This window comes from Scyliorhinus canicula, chromosome 11 (assembly GCF_902713615.1).
Source record: "Scyliorhinus canicula chromosome 11, sScyCan1.1, whole genome shotgun sequence".
Taxonomy (NCBI): domain Eukaryota; kingdom Metazoa; phylum Chordata; class Chondrichthyes; order Carcharhiniformes; family Scyliorhinidae; genus Scyliorhinus; species Scyliorhinus canicula.
In genome coordinates, this window is record NC_052156.1 from 140,376,500 (window position 1) to 140,400,380 (window position 23,881).

The 23,881-nt window shown below is 43.6% G+C and overlaps 1 protein-coding gene across 20 annotated transcripts in view; it reads left to right on the plus strand.

The window, feature by feature from the left end:
- The window catches only part of magi2a (membrane associated guanylate kinase, WW and PDZ domain containing 2a), an 886,652-nt gene that overhangs the window by 714,360 nt on the left and 148,411 nt on the right, over nucleotides 1–23,881 (plus strand). For 14 of the 20 annotated variants that reach the window (XM_038811518.1, XM_038811520.1, XM_038811516.1 and 11 more), the window contains 5 exons: nucleotides 4,106–4,163; nucleotides 4,653–4,774; nucleotides 5,127–5,252; nucleotides 5,668–5,850; nucleotides 17,898–18,530. In XM_038811518.1, the coding sequence (XP_038667446.1) occupies nucleotides 4,106–4,163; nucleotides 4,653–4,774; nucleotides 5,127–5,252; nucleotides 5,668–5,850; nucleotides 17,898–18,530 (1,122 nt within the window). The remainder of the gene's footprint in view (nucleotides 1–4,105; nucleotides 4,164–4,652; nucleotides 4,775–5,126; nucleotides 5,253–5,667; nucleotides 5,851–17,897; nucleotides 18,531–23,881) is intronic. The other 6 variants (XM_038811521.1, XM_038811523.1, XM_038811510.1 and 3 more) reach the window with 3 other exon arrangements.

The window sequence follows — 23,881 nt, forward strand, 5'->3', positions numbered from 1 at the left end:
TCACACCTCCCATCCTGGGGCTTGTAAAATTCCAGCCAAGGTCTATGTACTATACTGTGTTTTGACTCAGTTCTTGTGTTGATTCCAAAATCCTATTACCATTTTTTATGCATATCTTACTGAGTTACTAATCATTTATATAAATGTTCCATGTGCTTTACAGCTACCTCTCAACATATTTGACCAATAGGTAAAGTTGTACGATTGATTGACATACATGAAATGGCTTCATCCCATTATGATATTTCTATTCACTTTCCTTACATCATAACTTCTTCAATTGGGGTAATTTCATTCAACTTGTTAAGAAAGCTATGCTTGTTTTGTTCGACCACAGTTTACCTGTTGATTCTTATGTATATCATATTAACCCGGAATGTTGGAATATAAGATAAATATTGTATATTGTTTTACTTTACTGACTTTAAAGATATACCAAACGTTTATTTTTGTTTGGAATCTTGTAATTTTCCTCATTGAGCAAGTGCCTTAAATCTCAAACTTTGTCTGCTTTGTCCATAACTTCATCCCTAACCAAATCCTACCAAAGAATTGGGAGTCTGAACAAGGATCACAATATAAATTGGGGGCTAATCCCAGATTTCAAATCCATCGACAAATATGAGTACTGGTACTTGCTGAGTTGAAGGTTGATAAGATTCCCAAGGTGAATTTTACTGTGCTGATTGAAAAGGCTTTGTTAATTGCTATGACTATTATGGAGAGGGAAGATTTATCCCTGAGTGATTGCAACATTTAAACAAGGATAGGTTAATTGCATAAGCAAAACATGTGTGGAAGGCTGTCATATATCTCTTGGATAAACTCGAAAATGACTTCAGTAATGAGAGGAAAATTCCCTCGATGCAAGTTTATCCACCTGGCGTTGATCAACAAAATGAAAAGAGAAAATCTGTGTGCAAGAGATAAGTGAAGAAGATACTTTTGAAGCTGGTTTCCAATCAGACATACATGGGGCATGATCTAATGGCCACGCCACGTTGGGTACGATCGTGGGAGAGTCCAAAATCAGGAAGCAAGATTATGTAGGGTACAATAGACCACCACAATCCAGCAGACCCTCTGGGGGCTATACTGGAGAGGCCCAGCAGACCTGTCGAGGCAGTGGAAGGGCACCTTCAGGAGACCGATGCACTGCTCTAACACAGATTGGGTGGCACTGCCAGCTTTGTTGTACCATGCCTCTGCTGCGGTCTCTGGCCTCCACACTGATATCATCAGCCATTTTTAAATGGCGTCCCGATCTCTCGAGCCTCCAACGTGACCCCTGAGCCCCTCTCCCCAAGCCCCAACTCACCATATGGGGGTCCACTGCCTCCCCGCCCCCTCCCCCCCCCAACACCCGTGCAGAGCACACCGGCCCGATCACCACCAGATGAAAAATGCCAGTTTGGCATTGCCCACCTAACACCCTGACAGTACCCTACTCAGGAGAATTCACAGCAGGGCAAAGCATTGCTGGTATGAGCTCCAGGGCCTCTGATGAACAGCACATTAAGAAGAAGCTGAAAGCAGGAACAAAGCGGTATATAGATGATTTTTACGGTATGGCTTTATTAATTGTGTCAATGCAAATCAAGATGCGAAGCCCATGTGTGTTATACGCGGGGGGCTACTGGCAAATGAAAGTTTAAAACCCTCAAAACATAAAAAGCATTTGAAGTCTAAGCATGGCGAGTTCAAGGACAAACCTCTTGATTTGTTTCAACGGATTTGTTTCAATGGATGCAGTGAGACCTTAAATCATCAGCTGAAATTTTTAGCAGAAATGTAACATTGAATGACAAAACAAGTGAGGTTGTGAGGACCAAGCAGGCTTACCTGTCACATTGAAGGTAAGCGCAAATGGTGGGTTGCGAAGATTGGGCAGCGAACATCGGCCGGCATGGTTCACAAAGGTCAGTCAGCGCAGGTCGCACAGTCGGCCAGCATGGGTCATGAAGGATGGCCAGTTGGTAAAAATTAATCCCGAGCAAAGAAATTTGAAAAACACTGCCCTAAGGACTCTTAACCAACACGGACAGCAGACTAACACAGCCCCCTCAGAACCTGTAAATAACACAGGCAGCAAACTTCAAGACCACCCACACCAGCTGCAACCCTCCCATCCTGGAACCCCCCCTCCCCAGAGTTGGCAGCAGGCTCTATCCCCTTGGACCTCTGGTGCTAGGTTGAGACAGTGGTACTTACCTCCTTCTCTCTTGAAGGTCATGGAACCTGGTTCCAGTATTTAAAAGGCAGTAGAAACTCGTGCCAGAGTGATGTCATGCCTGTGGGTGTGAAGGTTAAATGAGAGCTCAAGGTGCGATGATAACCATGCTAAGTATATTATAATGGATTCAAATTTATGCAATTCAGGTTCGCGCCCTTGTTCTGAAAGCTCACAAATTCCCTTTTTGGCCTTGCCCAAGACTTAGCGGCCATTACAGGATTTGGGTCTGTGGCTATCGTGGCTGCCAAATCCCCATATACTTGTTGGCGAGAAAAAGCAGATTCTGAGTTAGGATAACACTCTGATGTTTAAATCTTGCTCATCCTACTTGATACGTGTACTGCTTTTGTCTTCATTTAATCTTTGTAACTATACCATAAGGTGGAACAAAATTATAAGTTTATCTGAATAGCATGTAAAAAGCTATTTGTTCGAAGTTAATGATTTTGAGCACTTCTTGTAAAGAAACCTTCACTCTCGTGAATCTTTCTTCCAAGGCTGAAGATGTTACGAAAACTATACTTAGCTTGCTGAGCTCAGAGGTCAGAACTTCAAGTCCTGACAGACCTCCGATTTCCTACACAGACTCAGGCCAGCAGTGGGCTGCACATGCAGAGTTCTACAATTTGTAAGTTTTCAGACCCAGGTTAGGCCCAATATACCTGTGCAAAAAGAGGAAAAAAAGAAAGAAGGTGCAAAAACCCGGGTCATTTGACCAGGGTAGAGTGCCATGGCCAGCAAATGTCACAGGGAGGGGACAGGGAGATGTCCCAGGAAGGGGAAAGTGTGAGGGGCCAAGAAGGGGAAAGTGGACCGGTAGAGGGCCCAAAAGGAAGCCCCAAGAAGGGGTCAGAGACAGAGGACAGAAGCAGATCCTAATTAAGTTAAGGAAAGAGAGAGGACCAGAGAAAGAGATTCCAATTGGAGAAAGTCTGCAGCCAGCAGAGTTTAAGTGAAGTGGGCTTGGGAGAATCCCTAATAATTGAAGGAGTGGTCAGGGGAAACCCTGAAGATTCAGGACGGCAGCCAAAGGTCAGTTCCTCCATTCTATGAACCGTTGGGGCAAAAGTATCCCTTTGGAGTGGTAGTGTTCTGCTTGGTGCAGCCAAAGAACTGAAGTTCTGTTTGTGAGTCATTGCTTGAGTGAGTACTCGGGAGTCCAAGGGATCAGAATCTCAGAAGACCAGCGAGATGGGCCATTGTTGAATCCATCCAAGTTAGAGCGACCTTGAGAGATAATTCCAAGGCAAAATCTTCAAAAGTGAAGATTGGAATCCCTTGTAAGAGAGATGGATTTTCAGTGAGATTCATTGACGCACAGTGTTACTGATGTCTGGGTGGGTTTAGACAAAAACATGTAATTTTCATTTTCAGAATCTAATCTTTATCCCACTTCATTGCAATGTTTTTGTTTCCTTACTATATCAATGCCAAAATTGCAGCACTGCTCTGGACCTTCATCTAAACTCCAAATATACTGCCCTTCATGCTCTTGCTTCATCATATAGCCCACTATATTGAAATCAAGACTTATCACAGAGTTCCCTATGCTAACTTCTTAGTACCTTAAAATTATGGAACGTCTTACCTCTTTCAGTCTTTCCTTTCTTCAACAATCATTTAAGCTCTTAAAACCCAAACTTGCAGATCCTTACCATTACTTCATGCTTTACTTTGAATTCTTATTTACACTTCACAATTTTGATGGTGTTCTATATTATGGATCTTGGCACGCGCCTTGGCTTTTCAATTTTTATTTTAAAATCAGTTGATTGACATATTCAGAAAGACGACAGAGAAATGTTCCATGAATAAATTACTGTTTGCTTTAAATACATATTTTTATCAGTAATTATCTTTCTGTCATTTCAGAACTACCATATGGTTGGGAGAAAATAGATGATCCAATCTATGGCACCTATTATGTTGAGTAAGTTTGCTGAACATTTTTTTTCACTAATAAATTATTTATAAAAAAATAAGTGGATCACAGATTTAGTGAAGAAATTTTCACAGTACCTTCAAAATGACTGCATTGTGCGTGGCAATTATTACGTCATCCTACAATTTCTTTGAATGTTCAGCTTTTCATCATGCTTTCATTTTTTTCCGTTAAGGTGAATTGTGGCATCAACTGTTTCATATAGATATTCTTGTAAATGTGAATTGTGATTACAAGATGATGAGCATTACGAGATAATTAACTTGTTCTCTTTTTGAGCTAAAACTATCAGACATATTGGTACCTTTAAGATCTGAACAATATATTAAGTATGTCTTTGTTTTTTGTCACCTCTCGCTGTCTCCTGGATTTTTTCTTCCTTGCATATTTCCTACTCTTGATTACTCTTATTTCAATGCTTTTTTTGTGCCATTCCTCTGCTCTTGCTATTTTTCTTTTTTCCATATGATGCTTTAGTCACATAAATCGAAAAACCCAGTTTGAAAACCCTGTTCTCGAAGCAAAGAAGAAGTTGCAGCAGCAACGTCCAATGCAGCAGGATCTAGTGCCCTACCCTATGCCAGCACCTGGTTTCCGAGGTAATATCGTTATGATACTGTATGTAAATGGCATAAAGTTTGAAATGTGTATGCTTTGTTATTGTGATGTCCTTCTTGCGTGCTAAAATTTATTACTGTTAGTGTATCTTAATTAACTTTTAGAACTTTTCAATATGTTTCAGGACTAATGCATTAAGCAAATATAAAGTAATTAAAGCATCAATCATAGCAGAAAATCATGCTGTAACTACAACTTAGGACATATTAGATTTGGTGGAGATGAATGTTCTTTTGAATTAAGTAGCATGGACTATCAATATTCTATAGAGTATAGTCATTATTCATAAGATCAAGGCCTAAGAATGAGGGTTTTTCTCCTTTATAACTGTAGAAGGCTCATCATCAACATTACCTAGACCCAAACATACCTGCCCAGGCTCTCTGCCTCAGCGGTCGCGCAGTACGAATGACCTGTCTCAATATCGGAGTGACAGTGCTGGAATGTACAGGCTGTATGGTATGTCAAAGTGCAACTTCACAGTCAAGCTGCACTGTTGTAAAGCAGACATTTGTAGTGGGGAATTGTACATCACAGCTTATTATTTGTTGTCAAAGGCACTGGAAGTGGAATGTGGTCTTCTGTTACCTGCTTTAGCATGCTTACAGTAATTGTTTTTAACCCTTTCATTTCTACATTAGTCAAAGTTTGCTTTTATTTGCTAAATTCGCCACTAAATGATGAGCTCTGAAATTAGTAACAATTTTTGTATTCATCATTGTAAAATTAATAAACTTTTTTTTTCAGATATAAGACTAAAAGGGTTAAAAATAAAAATAAAAACCGCACACTCTCAGTGTCTTTAGCACTGTGATGGCACAAGTCTCATAAACAGTTTTTTAAAATACTTATTCTCTTTGCATTATCAACATAGAAAAGCCACTCTTCACTCGAGATGTTTCACAGCTGAAGGGAACGTTTCTTACAACATCACTGAAGAAGAGCAACATGGGATTTGGATTCACCATTATCGGTGGTGATGAGCCTGATGAGTTTCTACAAGTAAAGAGTGTAATACCAGAAGGACCAGCAGCAGTGGATGGCAAAATGGAAATGGGTGAGTGGATCAGAAACGGCCAAATGCCCTCTTTTCTGTGCTGTAACCATTCTATGATTCTGAATCGGACCTTTAATTCAATAGAAGTTGCTAGGTACTTCAAAGGAACATTATAAAGCAGAATTAGACACAAAGTTCATAGCAGTATAAGAACAATTGGCCAAAAACCTGATCAAAGTCGTCGGTTTTAAGGGGTATCTTAAAGGAAGGGAGGTAGAGAGGCAGAGGGTTCAAGTAGGAAATTCCAGACCTTAGGCCCTGAGCAACTGAAGCCATTAACGATTAAGCAATTAAAAACTTGGAGTGCACAGGAGGTCTGAATTAGATGAGCTCAGAAATCTTGGAGGTTTGTGGGAATGGAAGAGATTACATATATAGGCAGAGGTGAGGCCATGGAGAGATTTAGCCTGCCATGTCCATGTTGGCTCTCTGCAAGAGCAGCTCAGTTGGTTCTACTTCCCTCCTTTTCCCCCAAACCATGAAAAGTTTTCTTCTTCAAATAATTATCCAATTCTATTTTAAAAGCCACATTTGAAAGCGACAATTGTATAATCTTCACCACACTCTCAGGCAGTCCATTCCAGATTCTAGCCACATGCTACATGGCTCTTTTACTATTCACCTTAAATTGGCAGCCTTTGGTTCTCGACCCATCAATCAATGGGAACAGTATCTCTGTAACTGCCCTGTCCAAATCCCTCAAGACATTGAATGCCCCTCCTAAATCTTCTCCCAAGCTTCTCTTCCGTAAGGCAAACAGCCCCAGTTTCTCCAATATATCCACATAAATGAAGTTCCTTATCCCTGGACCTGGTCTCATAAATCGATTTTACACCCCTCTCTAATGCCCTTGCGTCCTTCCTAATTGTAATGTCCACAGCTGTCCACAGTTGAGGGTGAACCAGTGTTATATAAGAGTGCATTGCAACTTGACAGCATTTATGAAGGAGATGGGAGGAGTGGATCCATGCTGGTTTCTGCACCTGGGTGGGTAGGGAATTCTCCTTCTTCTCTCCAGAGCATAAAGTGTATTTGCGAATTGACCTTCATGATGGGGAGGACTCTGCTGTCAGGGGTGAGGAAAGTGGAATATTCTGCAATAGTTATTTTTTATAATAATCTTTATTAGTGTCACAAGTAGGCTTACGTTAACACTGCAATGAAGTTACTGTGAAAATCCCCTATTGCCACACTCGGGCACCTGTTCGGGTACACTGATGAAGAATTCAGAATATACAATTCACCTAAGAAGCACGTCTTTCGGGACTTGTGGGAGGAAACCAGAGCACCTGGAGGTAACCCCGCAGATGCGGGGAGAATGTGCGGACTCTGCGCAGACAGTGACCCAAGCTGGGAATCGAACTCAGGACCCTGGCACTGCAAAGCAACAATGCTAACCACTGTGCTACCGTGCCGCCCGTATGATGAATTAGCCTTGTCAGTCATGAGAGCACTTTTGAATCATGCTCCACATCTGGTAGATGTGGGATTGGAGATAGGCCGGCAAAGTGACCAGCATGGGGTTTGGACGTGGGGTTGTTGGCAGATTTGGGGTGTTGCGTAAAGATATGAAGGGCAATCAGTGAACATGTGGGGTTTAATAAGAATGGAGTAGTTTCGCCTTCGGTTCTGTGGAAGGCCCTGAAAGCAGTGATCAGAGGGGAGATAATCTAGCATAGGCACAGATAGATAAGGAGGCAAGAGAGGAATGCTTGAGGTTGGTCGGTGAGATCTTGGAGTTAAATGGTAGATACTCGAGTGATCCCACTCCAGAGCTCCTGGCCAGCAGGAAGAAACTACAGATGCAGTTTGATTTACTGTCCATGGATAAGGCGGTGTGCCAGTTACGGCACTCAAGGGGGATAATATACAAATGTGGGGAGAAAACCCATCGTCTCTTGGCTTGCTCGAGAGATTATTCAGGTTCAAACCTCAGTGGTGTGATGGTGCCCATACTAGATGAAGTCAATGGAGAATTTGAGTCATTGTATAAGAATCTTTTTGGTTAGAGCCACCTGTGGAGGGGTCAGATATGATGGAGTTTTTGGAGGGCTTGGAGTGTCCTTAGGTGGAGGAGGGAGATCTGGAAGGGTCAGAAGAGCCTTTGGGTGCAGAGGAGGTCCTGATAATTATTCGGAGAATGCAGACTGGTAAGGTTAATGGGACTGACGGGCTCCAGGTGGAATTTTATAAAATGTTTGCAGGACGGTTGATACCGTTACTGGTGGAGGTGTTTGAGGACTCGGTAGCCCGGGGTTCTCTTCCTGAGACGTTGATGCAAGCATCCATTTCACTTCTGGGTGGCACGGTGGCACAGTGTTTTGTACTGCTGCCTCACAGTGCCAAGGTCCCGGGTTCAATTCCAGCCTTGGGTGACTGAGAATTGTTTACACGCTCTCCCCATGTCTGTGTAGGTTTCCTCCGGGTGCTCTGGTTTCCTCCCACAGTCCAGAAATATACAGGTTGGGTGGATTGGCCATTCTAAATTGCCCCTCAGTGTCCCAACGGTTAGGTGGGGTTACGGGGATAGGGTGGGGTTATAGGCAGAGGTAGTGCTCTTTCAGAGGGTCGTTGCAGACTCAATGGGTCCAATGGCCTCTTTCTGCACTGTAATTCTATGATGATTCTCTTAAAAAAGGATAAGGACCCGGTGGAGTGTGGGTCATACTGCCCGATTTCCCCATTAAATGTGGATGCTAAGATATTGACCAAGGTATTAGCACTAAGGCTGGAGCAGTGTCACCCTCAAGTTATTGGGTTGGTGATTGTCGTCTAATGTGTGGCGGTTGTAAAATGTGGTGTTGTCCCCGTTGGAGGGGGTAAAGCAGGAGGTCATTGTTGCACTAGATGCCGAGAAGGCTTTTGATAGAGTAGAACGTTTGCGGTACTGCAAAAGTTTGGGATCAGGCCTAAATTTGTGTCGTGGGTACAATTGTTGTATAAAGCACTGAAGGCCAGTGTCTGCACTAACAACGTGAGCTTGGGGTATTTTCAGCTGAACAGGGGAACGGCTCAAGGGCGTCTTAGTTCCCCCCCCCCCCCCCCCCCCCCCCGCCCCCCCCCCCCCCCCCACTTGTTTGCATTGGTGATAGAACCCTTGGCCATTCCTCTGAGGGCTTCAGAGAGGAGGAGGGGGATAATGAGGGGTGGAACATAGAGTGTCCCTGTGCGCTGACGATCTTCTACTGTACGTGACAGACCCGATCCCCACTATGGGCGAAATAAATGAGCTTATTCAGAGTACAAATTGAACCGGGAGAATTTCCCATTGAAATTTGTCCTTTATTTGAGCGGGAAAAGTTGTGAAGATCCGAAGGATAGACCTTCAGAGGGACTGACAGTCAGGGAGCTTGGCACTGCTGAGCCTGATAAATTATCACTGGGCGGCAAATACGCAGAAGGTGTTGGGGTGGTGTGGGGATCCAGAAGTTACCTGGGTATAGATGGAGTCAAAATCATGTAGGGGCACCAGCAACAGCCTCACTCCGTTCTCTCTGGTGAAATATTCGGCAAATCTGATTCTTGTCTCCACCCTGAAGATATGGAGACAATTTAGGCAACATTTTAAATTGGGGGCGGTATGAAGGCTGGCTCTGATCCACACAAATATGTTTGAGCCTGCGAGATTGGATGCCACCTTCAGGGATTGCAAAGAGAAAGGGTTGGAAGGAATGGGGATCTGTTCTTGGAGGGGCAGTTTGCGAATTTGAAGGAGTTGTCGGTGAAATTTAGGCTTTCGCAGTCTGACTTGTTCAGATATGTGCAAGTTTGCAATTTTGCAAAACGGATCTTTCCAACATTCCCTGTGCCGCCACCAACCTCATTGATGGAGGTTATTTTGCTCGCAGTGTCAGAGGAGGGGAGTACCTCGGGTATCTATGGTAGGAGCATGGCCAAAGATTCAGTATTAGTTGAAGGCCAAGTAGGAGGAGGTGCTGGGGTTGGTTCTATAAGATGGGTGTGGAGTGAGGCCCTGTGAAGGGTGAACACACATCATCATGCGCGACACTTGGTTAATACAGCTTAGTTAGTGTTCAGAGCTCATTTGACTCGGACCAGAATAAGTTTTTTTTTTACGGGAGTGGAGCACAAATAGAAGGGTGTGGGAGAGGCCTGGCCAATGATGCTCACATGTTCTGGTCATGTTCTAAGACCGAGGGGTTCTGAGTCTCCTTCTTTAATACCATGTCAGTGATTCTGAAAATTGAACTGGAGCCCTGTCCCTTAGTTGCTATATTTGGGGTGTCAGACTTGCCGGAGCTGCTGATGGGTGCGGGGGCCGATGCCCTGGCCTTCTCCTCACTGATTGTTCAGAGGCGAGTGCTGATAAGATGGAGGTCAGCGTCTCTACCCAGTGCCTCAGTGTGGCTGGGAGATTTGATGGAGTTCCTGTAAATCGAGAAAGTCAAATACACTGTGAGGGGAGCAATTGAGTGGCTCTATCGAAAATGGCAGCCGTTTATTCTGTATTTCAAAGAGCTGGTCCCAGTTAGTTACGGGGGGGGGGGGGGGGGGGGGGGGGGGGGGGGGGGGGGGGGGGTGGATTTTAGGGGATTGGTTCTGTCTTGTTATGCTCTTGATGTAGCATAAGCTGCTTCCTTGATGTTCACTCTGACAAAAGAAGGTTCAGACGTGGAGATAACTTCAACACGTTTATTAAACTATTTACAATTCTCCTACTCGGATTTGCCTCTACTGTTAATCCTTCTATAGCTACTCAGACTGACAAACCAGTCTGCTACAATCCACGTGGTGGGTGTGATGTTGAATCAACCCTGTGTCTGTACTCACTGAGTGTCTCCACTGGAAAGAGGAAGATCATGTGTGCTGTGTCCTTTTATATGGGTTGGTGTAATGCCCCCCTGTGGTAGTGTCACCTCTGTGTGTATCGTGAATGCCCATTGGTTGTGTCCGATCTTACTGACCTATTGGTTGAGTGTCCGTGTGTCATGTCTCTGGTGCTCCCTCTAGTGTCTAGCTAGCCTACGTGTACTTACATTAATCCCTTGTGTATCTACAGTGATGCATATCACCACAGGTTCTTTTTTTTCAGTTGGGTGGGGACTTGCTTCTTTTTTGTTTTTTCAGTGGGGTGGGTTTTTTTTGTTTTGCCGTTATGTATAAAATGGAAAATGTTTGAATAAAAATTTATTTTAAAAAGTCTGGTCCTGCCATGGTGCACCAATTGTAGAATGTTCAGAGACCAGAGGAAAGGAGGTACTTGGTACAATGGTACCAAGACAATTTATTAAACAACAAAAGCAAGACTTAACAAATCAAGGCAATCTGTATCCTAGTTCAGACAGTTCCTGCTTGCCATTTTCTCTTGTCTCTGCCTATATCGTCTTCAAATCTGTGCTGCCAACTTCTCTAAATCTGTTCTTTTTATCCAATGTAGCCAGGTTCTATTCCTGGGTAGTTATGTTCTGATCTTGTTATCTGTCTATCTGTAGCTACTCGTCAATTGTGGTTGTGATCCATGGTCACCATAATCACAACCCAAACATCAAGGCCAGAATTCTCCAGCCGTTGGGATTCTCTGTCCCTGCCGGCAGTGCACCCCCGCCCACGTGTTTTTCAGTGGCGTGGGGTGTCTTCAATGGGAAATTCCATTGACAATCAGCAGTAACAGAGAATCGCGTCACCAGTGAACGCCGACCCGTGAGAAACACGCGGCTGGGGGACAGTAGAACCTAGCCCTATATCTTTAATACGTAAATAACTTATCATACACAGGTTCTGATTAACAAAATCCATGCAGTCAGCACTTCTCTTCCATCTATATTTAACCCTTAATCTACTAGGAATTTGGCTTGGGTCGCTGTCTGTGCGGAGTCTGCACGTTCTCCCCGTGTCTGCGTGGGTTTCCTTCGGGTGCTCCGGTGTCCTCCCACCGTCCAAAGATGTGCAACTTAGGTGGATTGGCAAAATTGCCCTTCGTGTCCAAAAATGTTGGGTTAGATGGGTGGAGGTGTGGGGATAGGGTGGATGTGTGGAGATAGGGTGGAGGTGTGGGGATAGGGTGGAGGTGTGGGGATAGGTAGGGTGCTCTTTCCAAGGGCCGGTGCAGACTCAATGGGCAAAATGGCCTCCTTCTGCATTGTAAATTCTATGAATCTTTGAATTCATATAAGGCACACATAAATACACACAAATTATGAAAAGAAAACAGATCCACTTTCCTGCAACATTCCTCCATTCCAAAAAACAACTATTCGCCACTATTTAATGAAAATGAAGTGAAAATTGCTTATTGTCACGAGTAGGCTTCAATGAAGTTACTGTGAAAAGCCCCTAGTCGTCGCATTCCGGCGCCTGTCCGGGGATGCTGGTACTATTCTGTTTTCTGTCACTCAGCCAACTTTGTATCCATGCTGCCAATGTCCCTTTTATTCAATGGGCTTTAACTTTGCCTTTTGGCACCACATCAACCTCATTACCCTCATCAACCCTCTCTGTTACCTCATCAAAAACCTCAATCAGGTTAGTTAAACACGATTTGGCGTTAACAGATCTGTGCTGACTTTCCTTAATTAATCCATATTCGTCTAAGTGAAATGTTAATCTTGTCCCACATTATCATTTCTAAGTGTTTCCCACCACTGAGGCTAAACTGAATATAAATAGTGGTTGTTTTCATCTGTGTGTTCCCACAAAAAGCAGAAATATACTGTGCTTTGTAAATTTCGGAACAAATTTACGTTTGACTTTGAATCTAGTGTGGCTATTTCTTGCTCACTACAACAATGACTGAATTTCAAAAGTACTCTATTGACAGTGACTGCACTTTGGTACATCCTAAATATGTAACGGATGCCATATAAAATGCACGTTCTTTAAAAAAAGACAAACGAAATACTAAGACATGTAAGTTCCCTTACAATTGTCAGTTCACTGTATAAACTCCAGTGCATGGTGCAGATCTGGCATGATTTTCTTTTCATGAATATACGTTGAGATTCAAATATTCACATGCCCTGGGTTTCATTGGCAGTCATGTGTACCATCCACATGATGCACTGCAGTAACTCACCAAGGTTCCTCAGACAGCACCTTCCAAGCCCACGACCACTACCATCTAGAAGGTCAAGAGCAGCAGATACCTGGGAACCTCCCCACCTGGAGGTTCCCCTCCAAGTCACTCACCACCCTGACTTGGAAATATATCGCCATTTCTTCACTGTCGCTGGGGCAAAATCCTGGAACTCCCTCCCTAACAACACATTGGATGTATCTACACCTCAAGGACTGCAGCGCTTCAAGAAGGCAACTGACCACCACCTTCTGAAATGAAATGAAATGAAAATTGCTTATTGTCACAAGTAGGCTTCAATGAAGTTACTGTGAAAAGCCCCTAGTCGCCACATTCCGGCGCCTGTCCGGGGAGGCTGGTACGGGAATCGAACCGTGCTGCTGGCCTGCTTGGTCTGCTTTAAAAGCCAGCGATTTAGCCAAGTGAGCTAAACCAGCCCCTGAAGGGCAACTAGGGATGGGCAATAAATCCTAGCCAATGACGCCCACATCTGGCAAATGAATTTTTTAAAAGTACAGATTTTTACCCGTATTTGAGCTTGTCTTGCCTTGTTGATTTCAATGATCACCAGCCAAAGTTATGCAGGCAAACCTTTTGCATCCCAGATTATGAAGCCCAGGTTAGATTGTTCTTAATGGATGCCATATGCAATAAAACAGCACCGTTTAACTATTTACTGCCAAATTTCTAAATGGTGTTGCAGTTATACATTATATATAGCTCGTCTCTTTTTTAACAGAAACCTATAGTTTTCTGAAATGAAATCTATTCTGTACATAAGGAATTATATACATGCTGGAAAATATGGGATTCTTGGGAGGTTGAGGATGCAATTGAGTAAAGCATTTGCCTCAGTGGCTAATAGCAATGATTTGTTAGATAAATTGGTCCCCTTCAGTGCTGGAATCATCTATGATTCTAAGATTTGGAAAAAAACATTTATGGCTGGCTCGGTATGAGACAAAGCCTAGCTGAGCATCACGGCAGATTAATTGCCTGATGAAGCAGTTTCCTATCAGGGTATCTGCACATCTTCCCACTCCGACAAGGCTCCTTTAAAGAATTAATGAAGTGCCAGACAGCAAGCAATTCCAGGTATTTATAGGGTCATGTCATGATTTAATGCCAAAGGATTCAAGGTCACAGCATCTCATCAGGACTACAAGACCAGACAGCACAGACTTAGTTTTATGAACTAGGACAAGCACAGATTCTCCAAGGGAAAGTATAGATGTAAGGCATCATGTTTTGTTGAGAAAGACCATGGAAAGGGAATAAAATTGGGAGGGACAATAAAGCAAACGTACAACTTGCTCTTCAAAAAAGAGTTAAGTGCTTTCTATATCCTGTGAGTGTGCCATGGGCGGCCTGCTTTATCCAGCATAAACTATGCGTCATTCACATCATTGAAGTCTTATATGAGGAAGTAACAGAAGAGTTGAGGCAATTAGGACCTTCACTAATATCTGCAAAAGACATTCTGAGAATAGATACAAAACAACTTCACAGTGCCTGGGGGCTGTGCCAAGATACTGCCCAGGCATGACCCTCTCCTCCCTGGGGGCTGTACTCACCTGTATGTCTTTGGCAGGTTCTGCATGCCAGGTGCACAACGTTGGGGATCTGTTGTGATTCATGCATGCCAATGTGAATGGACAATCCAACTTGGGTGGACTAACGGGCGCAAAAGCCTGATAAAATTTAATGGGGATCCCAACTTTCAAAGTCAGCATTCCTGTTATGCCATTGGCAAAGGGTGGGGTTAATTGATCTGGGACATCCCACCTGCATAAAAGCCGTTTTGGGACTCCCACGGGATTTTCCGCCGCTGCTGCCATTCCTGCCCTCTGAAAACTGGACCGGAAAATCGCTCCCAGAATCTCGAACAAAGGAATGACATTCTGAATGGTCCTCCTGCAGTCTTATTCCAATCCATTATTTTGCTTGTTGCAAAATGCAGTATGCAGGAAATTGAGAATTAGGTAGCGCGCCTAATTATACAAGCCATCAAGCCAGCCACTGAAGTACACAGAGGGCTAGATTCTCCATTGCCCAACACTGCGATTGGGATGCCTGATCAGAGATGGAATGGGACGTTCCACGAAAAATAGTGCGATGCTCCGATCCCCAGCTGGCACTCTCAGCAAGCTACCTGTCCCGTGGCAGTGCGGGATTCAAGCATTGCACTGTTTTTCATGGAATGCCCCATTCTCCGCCTGATCAAATCATTGATTTGCATTCATTTGAATTTGATTGACGGGCTGGAATTTGATATGCCACCCGAGCAGATTTTGGTGCACGTTTGCCCAAGTGTGGCCCTGACGCAGTGGGTCAAAGGGGTCTATGAAAAACTAATGTGCCTTCCAAAGTCCATTGAAGGGGCCCTTCTCCCCTACACAACGCAAATGGCCCTTCCCCCCCTCACCCCCCCCACTTACAAGTAGGGGCATCATTCCCCATACACACACACACCCCCCCCCCACCACCACCACCACCATCACGTGAATATGGGTCACCCCACCACGGTTCGTATGTATGAGGTTGACCCGACCGACCCCCCCATCAGACTCTCTATCAGAGACCCCCATCAGAGACCCCTGCCTGAAATCTGAAGAGCAGTCCAGGCAGTACAGTGAAGGATGACTACATTTTCACTTACCCTTCCCTAACATCTGCTGCCTCAGACAAAAGTCTTTAAAGCAGCAGCTGTTACAAGTGCCAGAGACTTCCTTGAAAGCCAAGTGTACTTGAAAAGGCTTCAAATCCTAACAGCCTTTGAAATACAAATCTTCCTTTAAATTTCACACAGCAATACATTTCACTAGCCAGTGATTGACAGTTTTATTGGTCCAGTGAAGCTGCTTGGTGGATTGTTGATCTATCATTCCCTTCATGCTTGTATGCATCTCCATCACCCTGCTTTGGTGCTTACCACAGTGTTTATAAACACTCTTGCTATGATTAACAGCTCCTTACCACATCAAAAGGAGCTACGTGGTTTAACTTCCTCTTATTTACAGCAGAAAGCACTTAGCTGCAGCATTAGTTTTGTTGGGGAAGGGAGGAGCCTTCCACCAGACCTCGGGATTGGGCAGCCCACTGAAATTGGCGGCCTGATACCAGGATTCCAGTGAAATCTGTTGAGTTCTCCCCATGCATAATTTGCAAGGTTAAGGAGAGAGAATCGCACCTAGACACTGGCAAGAGCACTTAATCTCCTGAATGGAGAATTCCAACCACAGTCTGTAGATTATACATACATACATATTTGCCGCAGAAACCCACCAGATTTCAATTTGATGGCATAGCTGAGGGTGATCAAGCCTGCAAAAGTCTGGCATTTAAGTACTCTAAAGGGCAGCACGTGGCACAGTGGTTAGCACTGCTGCCTACGGCTGAGGACCCAGGTTCGATCCCGGCCCTCGGTCACTGTTCATGTGGAGTTTGCAGACTCTCCCCGTGTCTGCGTGGGTTTTACCCCCACAGCCCAAAGATAGGCAGGGTAGGTGGAGTGGCCATGCTAAATTGCCCCTTAATTGGAAAAAAGAATTGGGTAATCTAAATTCATATTTAAAAAAATAAGTACTCTACAAATACTTTTTTGTAATTTCTGCAGCATTAGTTGGCAAGATTGTGAAATGAACTTCCCCCAAGGTTACTTAGTTTGTAAATATTGAACAGAGCTTGGTCCTTTATGTCTCTGAACACTGACTATCCCAATAATGATCGACAAATTTACAGAATCCACTTTGAAGGCAGCAAAAGAACGCACCAAACTAATAAGATTATGGCTGCAAATCTCCAGCCGTGGAATTCTCTGTTCCTGCTGACAGCACATGCCCGTACGCAGATTTCCCGTTAGCATGGGCTGGCTTAAATGGGAAATCCCATTGACAAGCAGCGGGAGTCGAGAATCCCGCTGCCAGCAAATGGCGCGCCATCGAGAAACACATAGCTGGGGAACCGGAGAATCCAGCCTTATATCTATATTCTATCACTGCCAATTTTCAGTATTTTAAGTCACACTTAAGGACACATTAAGCTTTCTAGAAATGATTTTCTTTGTAGCCTCTACGTAAATGTTAAAACAAACCCACCATTAATATTGGAAATATTTAGTTTTCAGGGATTGTAGCTACTTGCTGACCAATGAATTCCCAATACTGCCCAGTGTGTAAATCCATAAGCGGTGAAAACTAAGCTATACAAGCCAAAACGTCCCAGGTTTTTTTATCAGTCATTGCTGAATTAACTCATTGCAGTGAGACACTACTCTTAACCTCTGGCCACTGCGGCTACCAAGAGGGAAGATCAGCCAAGGTTCCTTCTCCTGGAAAGTGTGCATGTATGTGGACATACCTACTTGCACATTCTAAGCTCATAAGTGAAGAATGGTTATTTGAGCAAAGTAGCAGAAGATTGCTATCCTCGTGAAACTTAGCAAGAGTCATTCCCTCAGGAAAGAAGAAGGTTGGTGAAAAGTTGCTTAGTAAATGGCTGAACAGTTTTTTAAATATAGATAGTGATATGTGATGAGAAATTGTGCACAAATTAAATTCATTGCCAACTCCGTAAGTATTTACATTTCTCAAGAACTTTGCTGAATGAAGCAAATCCTGGAGAAGGTTTCATTGGTTGCCGGAGTGATTGCATGGTGAACATTGTGACCTATAATTAAAATATGTCTGTGAACTGCATATTTAATTCCCACATCTGTAGTCTTTTGGGGCTGAATTCTCACAAAAGACAATTATGGATTAAGAAAATTATTCAGTCCATTTTAGTTCATTTATTCAGAATGATCCGAACACCCCCACATTGCAGCATCCAATTGATTCTTGTACTGTTAGCTTTGCCAAATATTCAATAATTCTGTGATACCGCATTGATTTACTTTACTTTAAAGAGGGTTTATACACTAAAGAGGGAATACACAGGAACGAAAGCAATTCCTTAATTTCATGTATTTTACTAAAGTTTTGCCTTATTGTTTCATTTCATTCTCTCTCTCTAGGTGATGTGATTGTCTATATAAATGACATCTGTGTCTTGGGATATACTCATGCTGAAGTAGTCAAAATTTTCCAATCTGTCCCAATTGGACAATGTGTCAATCTTGTATTATGCCGTGGATACCTTTTACCCTTTGATCCTGATGACCCAAACAACAGTATGGTGCCTCCGTTAACATTAGTGGACCGACAACCAATCCAAGTAAATGGGCGAAATAATTACGACACATATGTGGAGTTTGGTTCCCGGACCTCTCGTTCAGCGCCAGACATCTCTGACCAGCAATTACATTCCTTTAATCCAATACTCACTGATAGCCAAATGGATGGAACATTATCTGCAGTTCAGGAGGATAGCATCTCTATGGCCTCTTCTGGTGCCACTCAATGTGAATTCAAGACGATTGGTATTGTGAAAGGAGCGCAGGGCTTTGGCTTTACCATAGCAGATAGTCCCAAAGGACAGCGAGTGAAACAGATCCTAGATATTCAAGGCTGTGGAGGTCTTAATGAAGGTGATCTGATCATGGAGATTAATCAGCAAAATGTGCAGATTCTCAGTCATAACCAAGTAGTGGAGATTTTAAAGGAATGTTCTGTTGGAACTGAGATCAGTTTGGTCATCCAGAGGAGTGGTAAGTCAAACTTTTCAAATTTACATTATTGTTAAAGAGGGCAATTAAAAATTACCTTGAGGTGTTTCAATCTGGCTGATATGGGGATGACCTAAATAAATAAGTGTTTACAGACATGATAATTTCAATCTAAAATGAACAGACTGGCCCAGATTTTCCATGGGGAACAAGAGTGAGGCTAACAACACTGCCATTATGGAGAAAAGTAGATAGCAACTTCCTGACTACACATGGAAATCTGGAAGTTCTGCTCTGAGCTATCTTGCTCCTCTACAGGCTGTGCCATGGCATTAAAGTCAATTGAAGGGCATGAAGTTGATGTGCTTACCTACTAAACTGACAAAAAGTTAGGGCAGCTATATTCACAAGTAAGTAAACATAATGGCACGATCCATCCTAGTTATTAAACAACCACTCTATCTCTGAAATAATTTTACAACTGTGAGTCTCATTCCATCAGAACTTAATTAGTGATGGAGATTTTTTTTTACTTTCTCTGGCACTTATCTCTTTCTCTGTTAATCCCATCTTTACGATCCTTAATTTTGCTTTCTATACATGAGTTAAATCTAATTTATAATTCTTGGTTTATAGCTCCTGATTTAGAATCTGCGTGCCTCAGTGACGATTCTTCAGTCTGATTAATTAAAGATTCTCGCTGTTGTTTACCATGTTCATACAAGCCACAGATCCTCTGTAGAGGGCACTGTCCTGGGATCAGACACCCCAACGACAGTGAGCTTCTGCCAAAAATATGCAAAACAAACTCTGGGCAACTGTCAACATAGTGAATGATGAGCTTTGATCCTTCACCGCTGATGGCAAAATGCCCCATCAATGGCTGGTTTAAGTTAATTATTGTACAATATTTAGAAATGGTTTAGGAATTCAATGTTTTACATAATTTAGTCATTATTCTAATATCTGGCATGGAAAGATAGATCTCTTCTGACTGTTCTATTTTTTAAATAATTATGGTAAATTATTATACTAATATTCTAGCTATTGTAAGTTTTCCTATCAAGAGTATCCAGAATAACATAATAAAATTGTTGGGATTCTGAATTTAAATTGCATGATGGGATTTGAACACATGTTCGCAGAGTATTACCCTGGACCTCTGGATTACTAGTCCAGGGATATTACCACTATGCCACCACCTTCTGTGTGAAGGCTTTATTCAGCAGTTTGAATTTCATTATGTGGCATGCTTGTCCACTGCAGTTCCATCTATTCCCATTAGTCAGCCTTTTGTATAGCCACAGCCTAACCGTATGAAATCCATTTGATCATGGAACTATGATAAACTCATCTGAAATTAACACAAGGAGGAGTAGATTAAACTTTTTTTTCTGCAAGACTTGAAAAAGATTGTAATTTTGGCCTTATTCATAGTGCAGTTTCAAATTTAATCCAAATAGCATTTTGAGAAAAATAGTAATCTTATCCTTATCAAATGGATTAAATATCATACTTTTGTTAATGTTTCTGTAGTGAAGCTATTAAGTACATCATAAAATCAGCTTTTTGTACCTTATATTTCAGTTAAAGACAATTTACTCTATGCATTTATCACCGAGCACTGAAGACAGGAGACAGTAGTCAAAATGATCTGTTTTTAAAATAATTATAACTTCACAAGTAATTATAACAGTTCCAGTCGACCTGCTCTTTAACAAGAGTTTGTTTCATGCTTGGAACAAATGGATTTGAGTGGACAAGAATAATAAGTCTAGATGGAAATGTCAACTTGTGTACAAAAGGTATGTAGTTATTAGGCTGAGTTTGGGGCCGGTTTTACTCAGTTGGCTGGACCGCTGGTTCGTGATACAGAGTGAGGCCAGCAGCGTGGTTTCAATTCCCGCTTGAAGGGCTGCCTTCCCAACCTTGCCCCTCGCCTGATGTGTGGTGACCCTCAGGTTAAATCACCGCCAGTCACTCTACCCCTCAAAGGGGAAAGCAGCTTTTGGTTATCTGGGACTAAGGCAACTTTACTTACTATTAGGCTGGGTTGTACATGTGTCTGCATTGAAAGTCGAATATTGCTAATCAGTGGCCCGAACTTGACATGTCCTTTTGCAAGGTACAAATTCCCATAATTGACAGACGGGTGGATGGATTCAGGATTTGCCAAGAGCTCAATAATAATAATCTTTATTATTGTCACAAGTAGGATTATATTAACACTGCAGTGAAGTTACTGTGAAAATCCCCTAGTTGCCACATTTGGGTACACAGAGGGAGAATTCAGAATGTCCAATTCACCTAACAAGCACGTCTTTCGGGACTTATCGTGGGAAACCGGAGCACCCGGAAGAAACAGAGGGAGACAGAGGGAGAACGTGCAGATTCCGCACAGACAGTGACCCAAGCAGAAATCAAACCTGGGACCGTAGCGCTGTGAAGCAGCAGTGCTAACCACTGTGCTACCATGCCTTAATTCACACAAGAAGCAAAAAGCTTTATACTTGCCAAGCATGATAAAAACATAGAATGAATGCTACTTGTCACATTTCTATCTTTCCAAGTAGCATTTAGGGTGTCAATCAAGTCTGAAAATTGAGGTTGGGCAGGAAATTGCCCTGAAGTGGTCAACAATCGATCGCTTAAGGGTCTTAATTGGAGTAAGGGCAGGCCAAGGTCTTGCCTGTTCCAGTGTAGAGACGTCAGAATGGGCAGGAATCCAGTGGGAAGCCCATCTGAGAAATTTTGTGCCCGCTCCTCACCTTCAAACCAGCTAAATGGTGAAGCGTAAAATGCTGCCCAGTGTTTATTTGTGCCACAATCAAGGGGAGCACTTCCTGCACGTTCGCAATGTCAGAATGTCAGCTGCTGCATTAAAGTGTACAGGTTGGCTTGACACAGAATAACAATACTGTGGAGTGCTTAAAAAATTGCAAGTTCTTGTATCCATTTTACCTATCATTTAACAAACCCTTTTTTGAAATATGCTTCTGGTGATTCAGCGAATGCTAAAGAAATATAATCAGGAAATTTGAGTAACTGAGATTCCCAACTTCCAATGAACTCAGAGGTTATGGAGAAATCATTTGCAATATTTTTGGTATAAATCAAGAAAATAAGCTTTTTGAATAAAATACTTAAGAAGAAATTTCCTATCCTGTGTAAGATTCAAAACAATGTACCTGGGGTTAGATTCTGAATCTTATCCAACTGAGCTACTTGGGCGAGAGTTCCTTGCACAAAGCACAAAGCTGGGGTAAAATTAGCATTTAGATAAACTCACTTATTTTGTTTATTTCCATGGTGTGATTTATTGTGGATTGTGCTAAGTTAATTGGTGTGTGTGTGTGTCTTTGATCCCTCTGTCAATGTCACTCTGATGTTGAAAAATTTCATCGTGCGACGAATATCAGGAGCTGTGTAGGTCGCAACTATTCCTGCCACATTTCTGATTGGTGGGGCCTTCCACACTCCACCCTTTCCCTTCAAATTCCTCCAACTTCACAAACCAAACTTGAACTTTCAATTCCTCTGCCTCTGGCCTGTTTTGCACTCACCCCTTCAGTGCTGACCTTACCTTTGTGCCCTTTTTGCCAGCGTGATTTCACACTCTCTCCCTAGTCCCCTCTACCTTTCTGTCTTCTCTTTAAGATCCTCCTTAAAACCCACCTCTTCAACTAAGATTTTGATAGAATTTTGTCTCGCCTGTTTTTGGTAGCTCTTTTCCGGTTTAGTATTTTGTTAGTAATTTATGGGATGTGGGTGTCGGTGGCTGGGCCAGCATTTATTACCCATCCCTAGCTGCCCTTGAGAAGGTGGGGTGAGTTTGATTTTGTGTGGGGGTCTTTTTATTTCTGCTTTAACTGTGATTATTACTATTTTATATTTAACGTTTGAACCAATCAGGTTCAAATCTGACATAAAAGTGTGCAAGTGCCCAGGGTATGAAGGTTAAAGCACTCATTCAGCAGCAAGTCTTTTGTACCAGCATGATATTACTCAGAGTGAGTCAGTAAAACGGAAATTATAGCTACACTGATGTAACATCATGTAAGTTAAAGGAAAGTCGTCATAGTCCCAGGCGACTATAAGCTGCTTTTTCCTTTTGAGGGGGAGAACTATCTGGTGATGATTTAACCTGAGGATCACCACATTTCAGGCAAGGGGCAAGATTGAGAAGGTGAGCCTTCATCAATAACCTCAGCCAGGATGGTAACTGAACCCACGCTGCTGGCTTTGCATCATGAACCAGCTGTCTAGCCAAGTGAGCAAAACCGGCCCCAACACACAATTCGTTATTAGTAGATTACTGATTTCGATTGACCGGGGGGGTGGGGGGGTGTGATCTTTCAGCCTTGTTACACTCGCGCTCAAGCGTAACGAGGCCGGTAAATAGCAGGAGTGGTCAAAAACAGGATCCATGCCGGGCGGCAAACAGTTTGTGATGCAACCAGCCCACTCCTATAGACGAAACCGGGATCTCGCCGTAGCAAGGCGCGAAACCAATTATCACTATTTTAGTCCCATTTCTATACAATCGATGAGAATCCCCCCCCCCCCCCCCCCCCCCCCCCCCCCCCCCCCCCCCCATATCCACCGCCTCCGACATTCATCTGCCTCCCCAGCAAGTGCTCTCTCTGGTGCCAATTAGTACTCCTTTTTAAAAACGTGAACCTGGCGGAAGGGCTTCCGAGGGGAGCCGAGGAGGTGATCAGCCATCTTCGCTCACAGTCAAAGAGCCTGGGTGTGCTGGGATTGCCATCCCAGTGCTCTGCGGGGAATGGGGGACCCTCCCGCAGGAGTGGGCCGCTATTGGAGGGTGGGGGGGGGAAGCATTGGGGGGCAACTGGGGGCCAATCGCTTGCGGCACCCCAATGCCAACCCCTGGATCCCAACCCCATTCCGGGGATAACCCTTGTTCCGAGGATAACCCTGCTCCACCAATCATCCATAATCCCAACCAACTGCTAAGGACTGCGCGGCTGAGACATGCTCTGCAGTGCCTCAGCCATGCCCTCCTGCGATTGGGACGATCTCCGCAGCACCTCGGCCCATCTGAGAACGGGACATGTCTTGCCGAACCTCATCAAGGTTGGCCTCATAAAGTAGGGGGAAGGGGTTAGGTGGGGGGGGGGGGGGGGGGGGGGGGGGGAGGTTGGCGGCTGGGCAGGTGGCACTATCCGGAACTATCTGAACACTGTGCCTGAACACTATGGGAGGCAACACCACATATGCAGCACCCAACATCCGAACACCCAGGGTATGGGATACAATCCGGGGACGTGACCATGGCCGGACAGTGGGGAGTGCCACGGGGAGGGGGAGTTGCCTGGAGAGATGGGCAAAGCATCCGGGGGTCAGCCCACATTGCGGACGAAAATGACAGA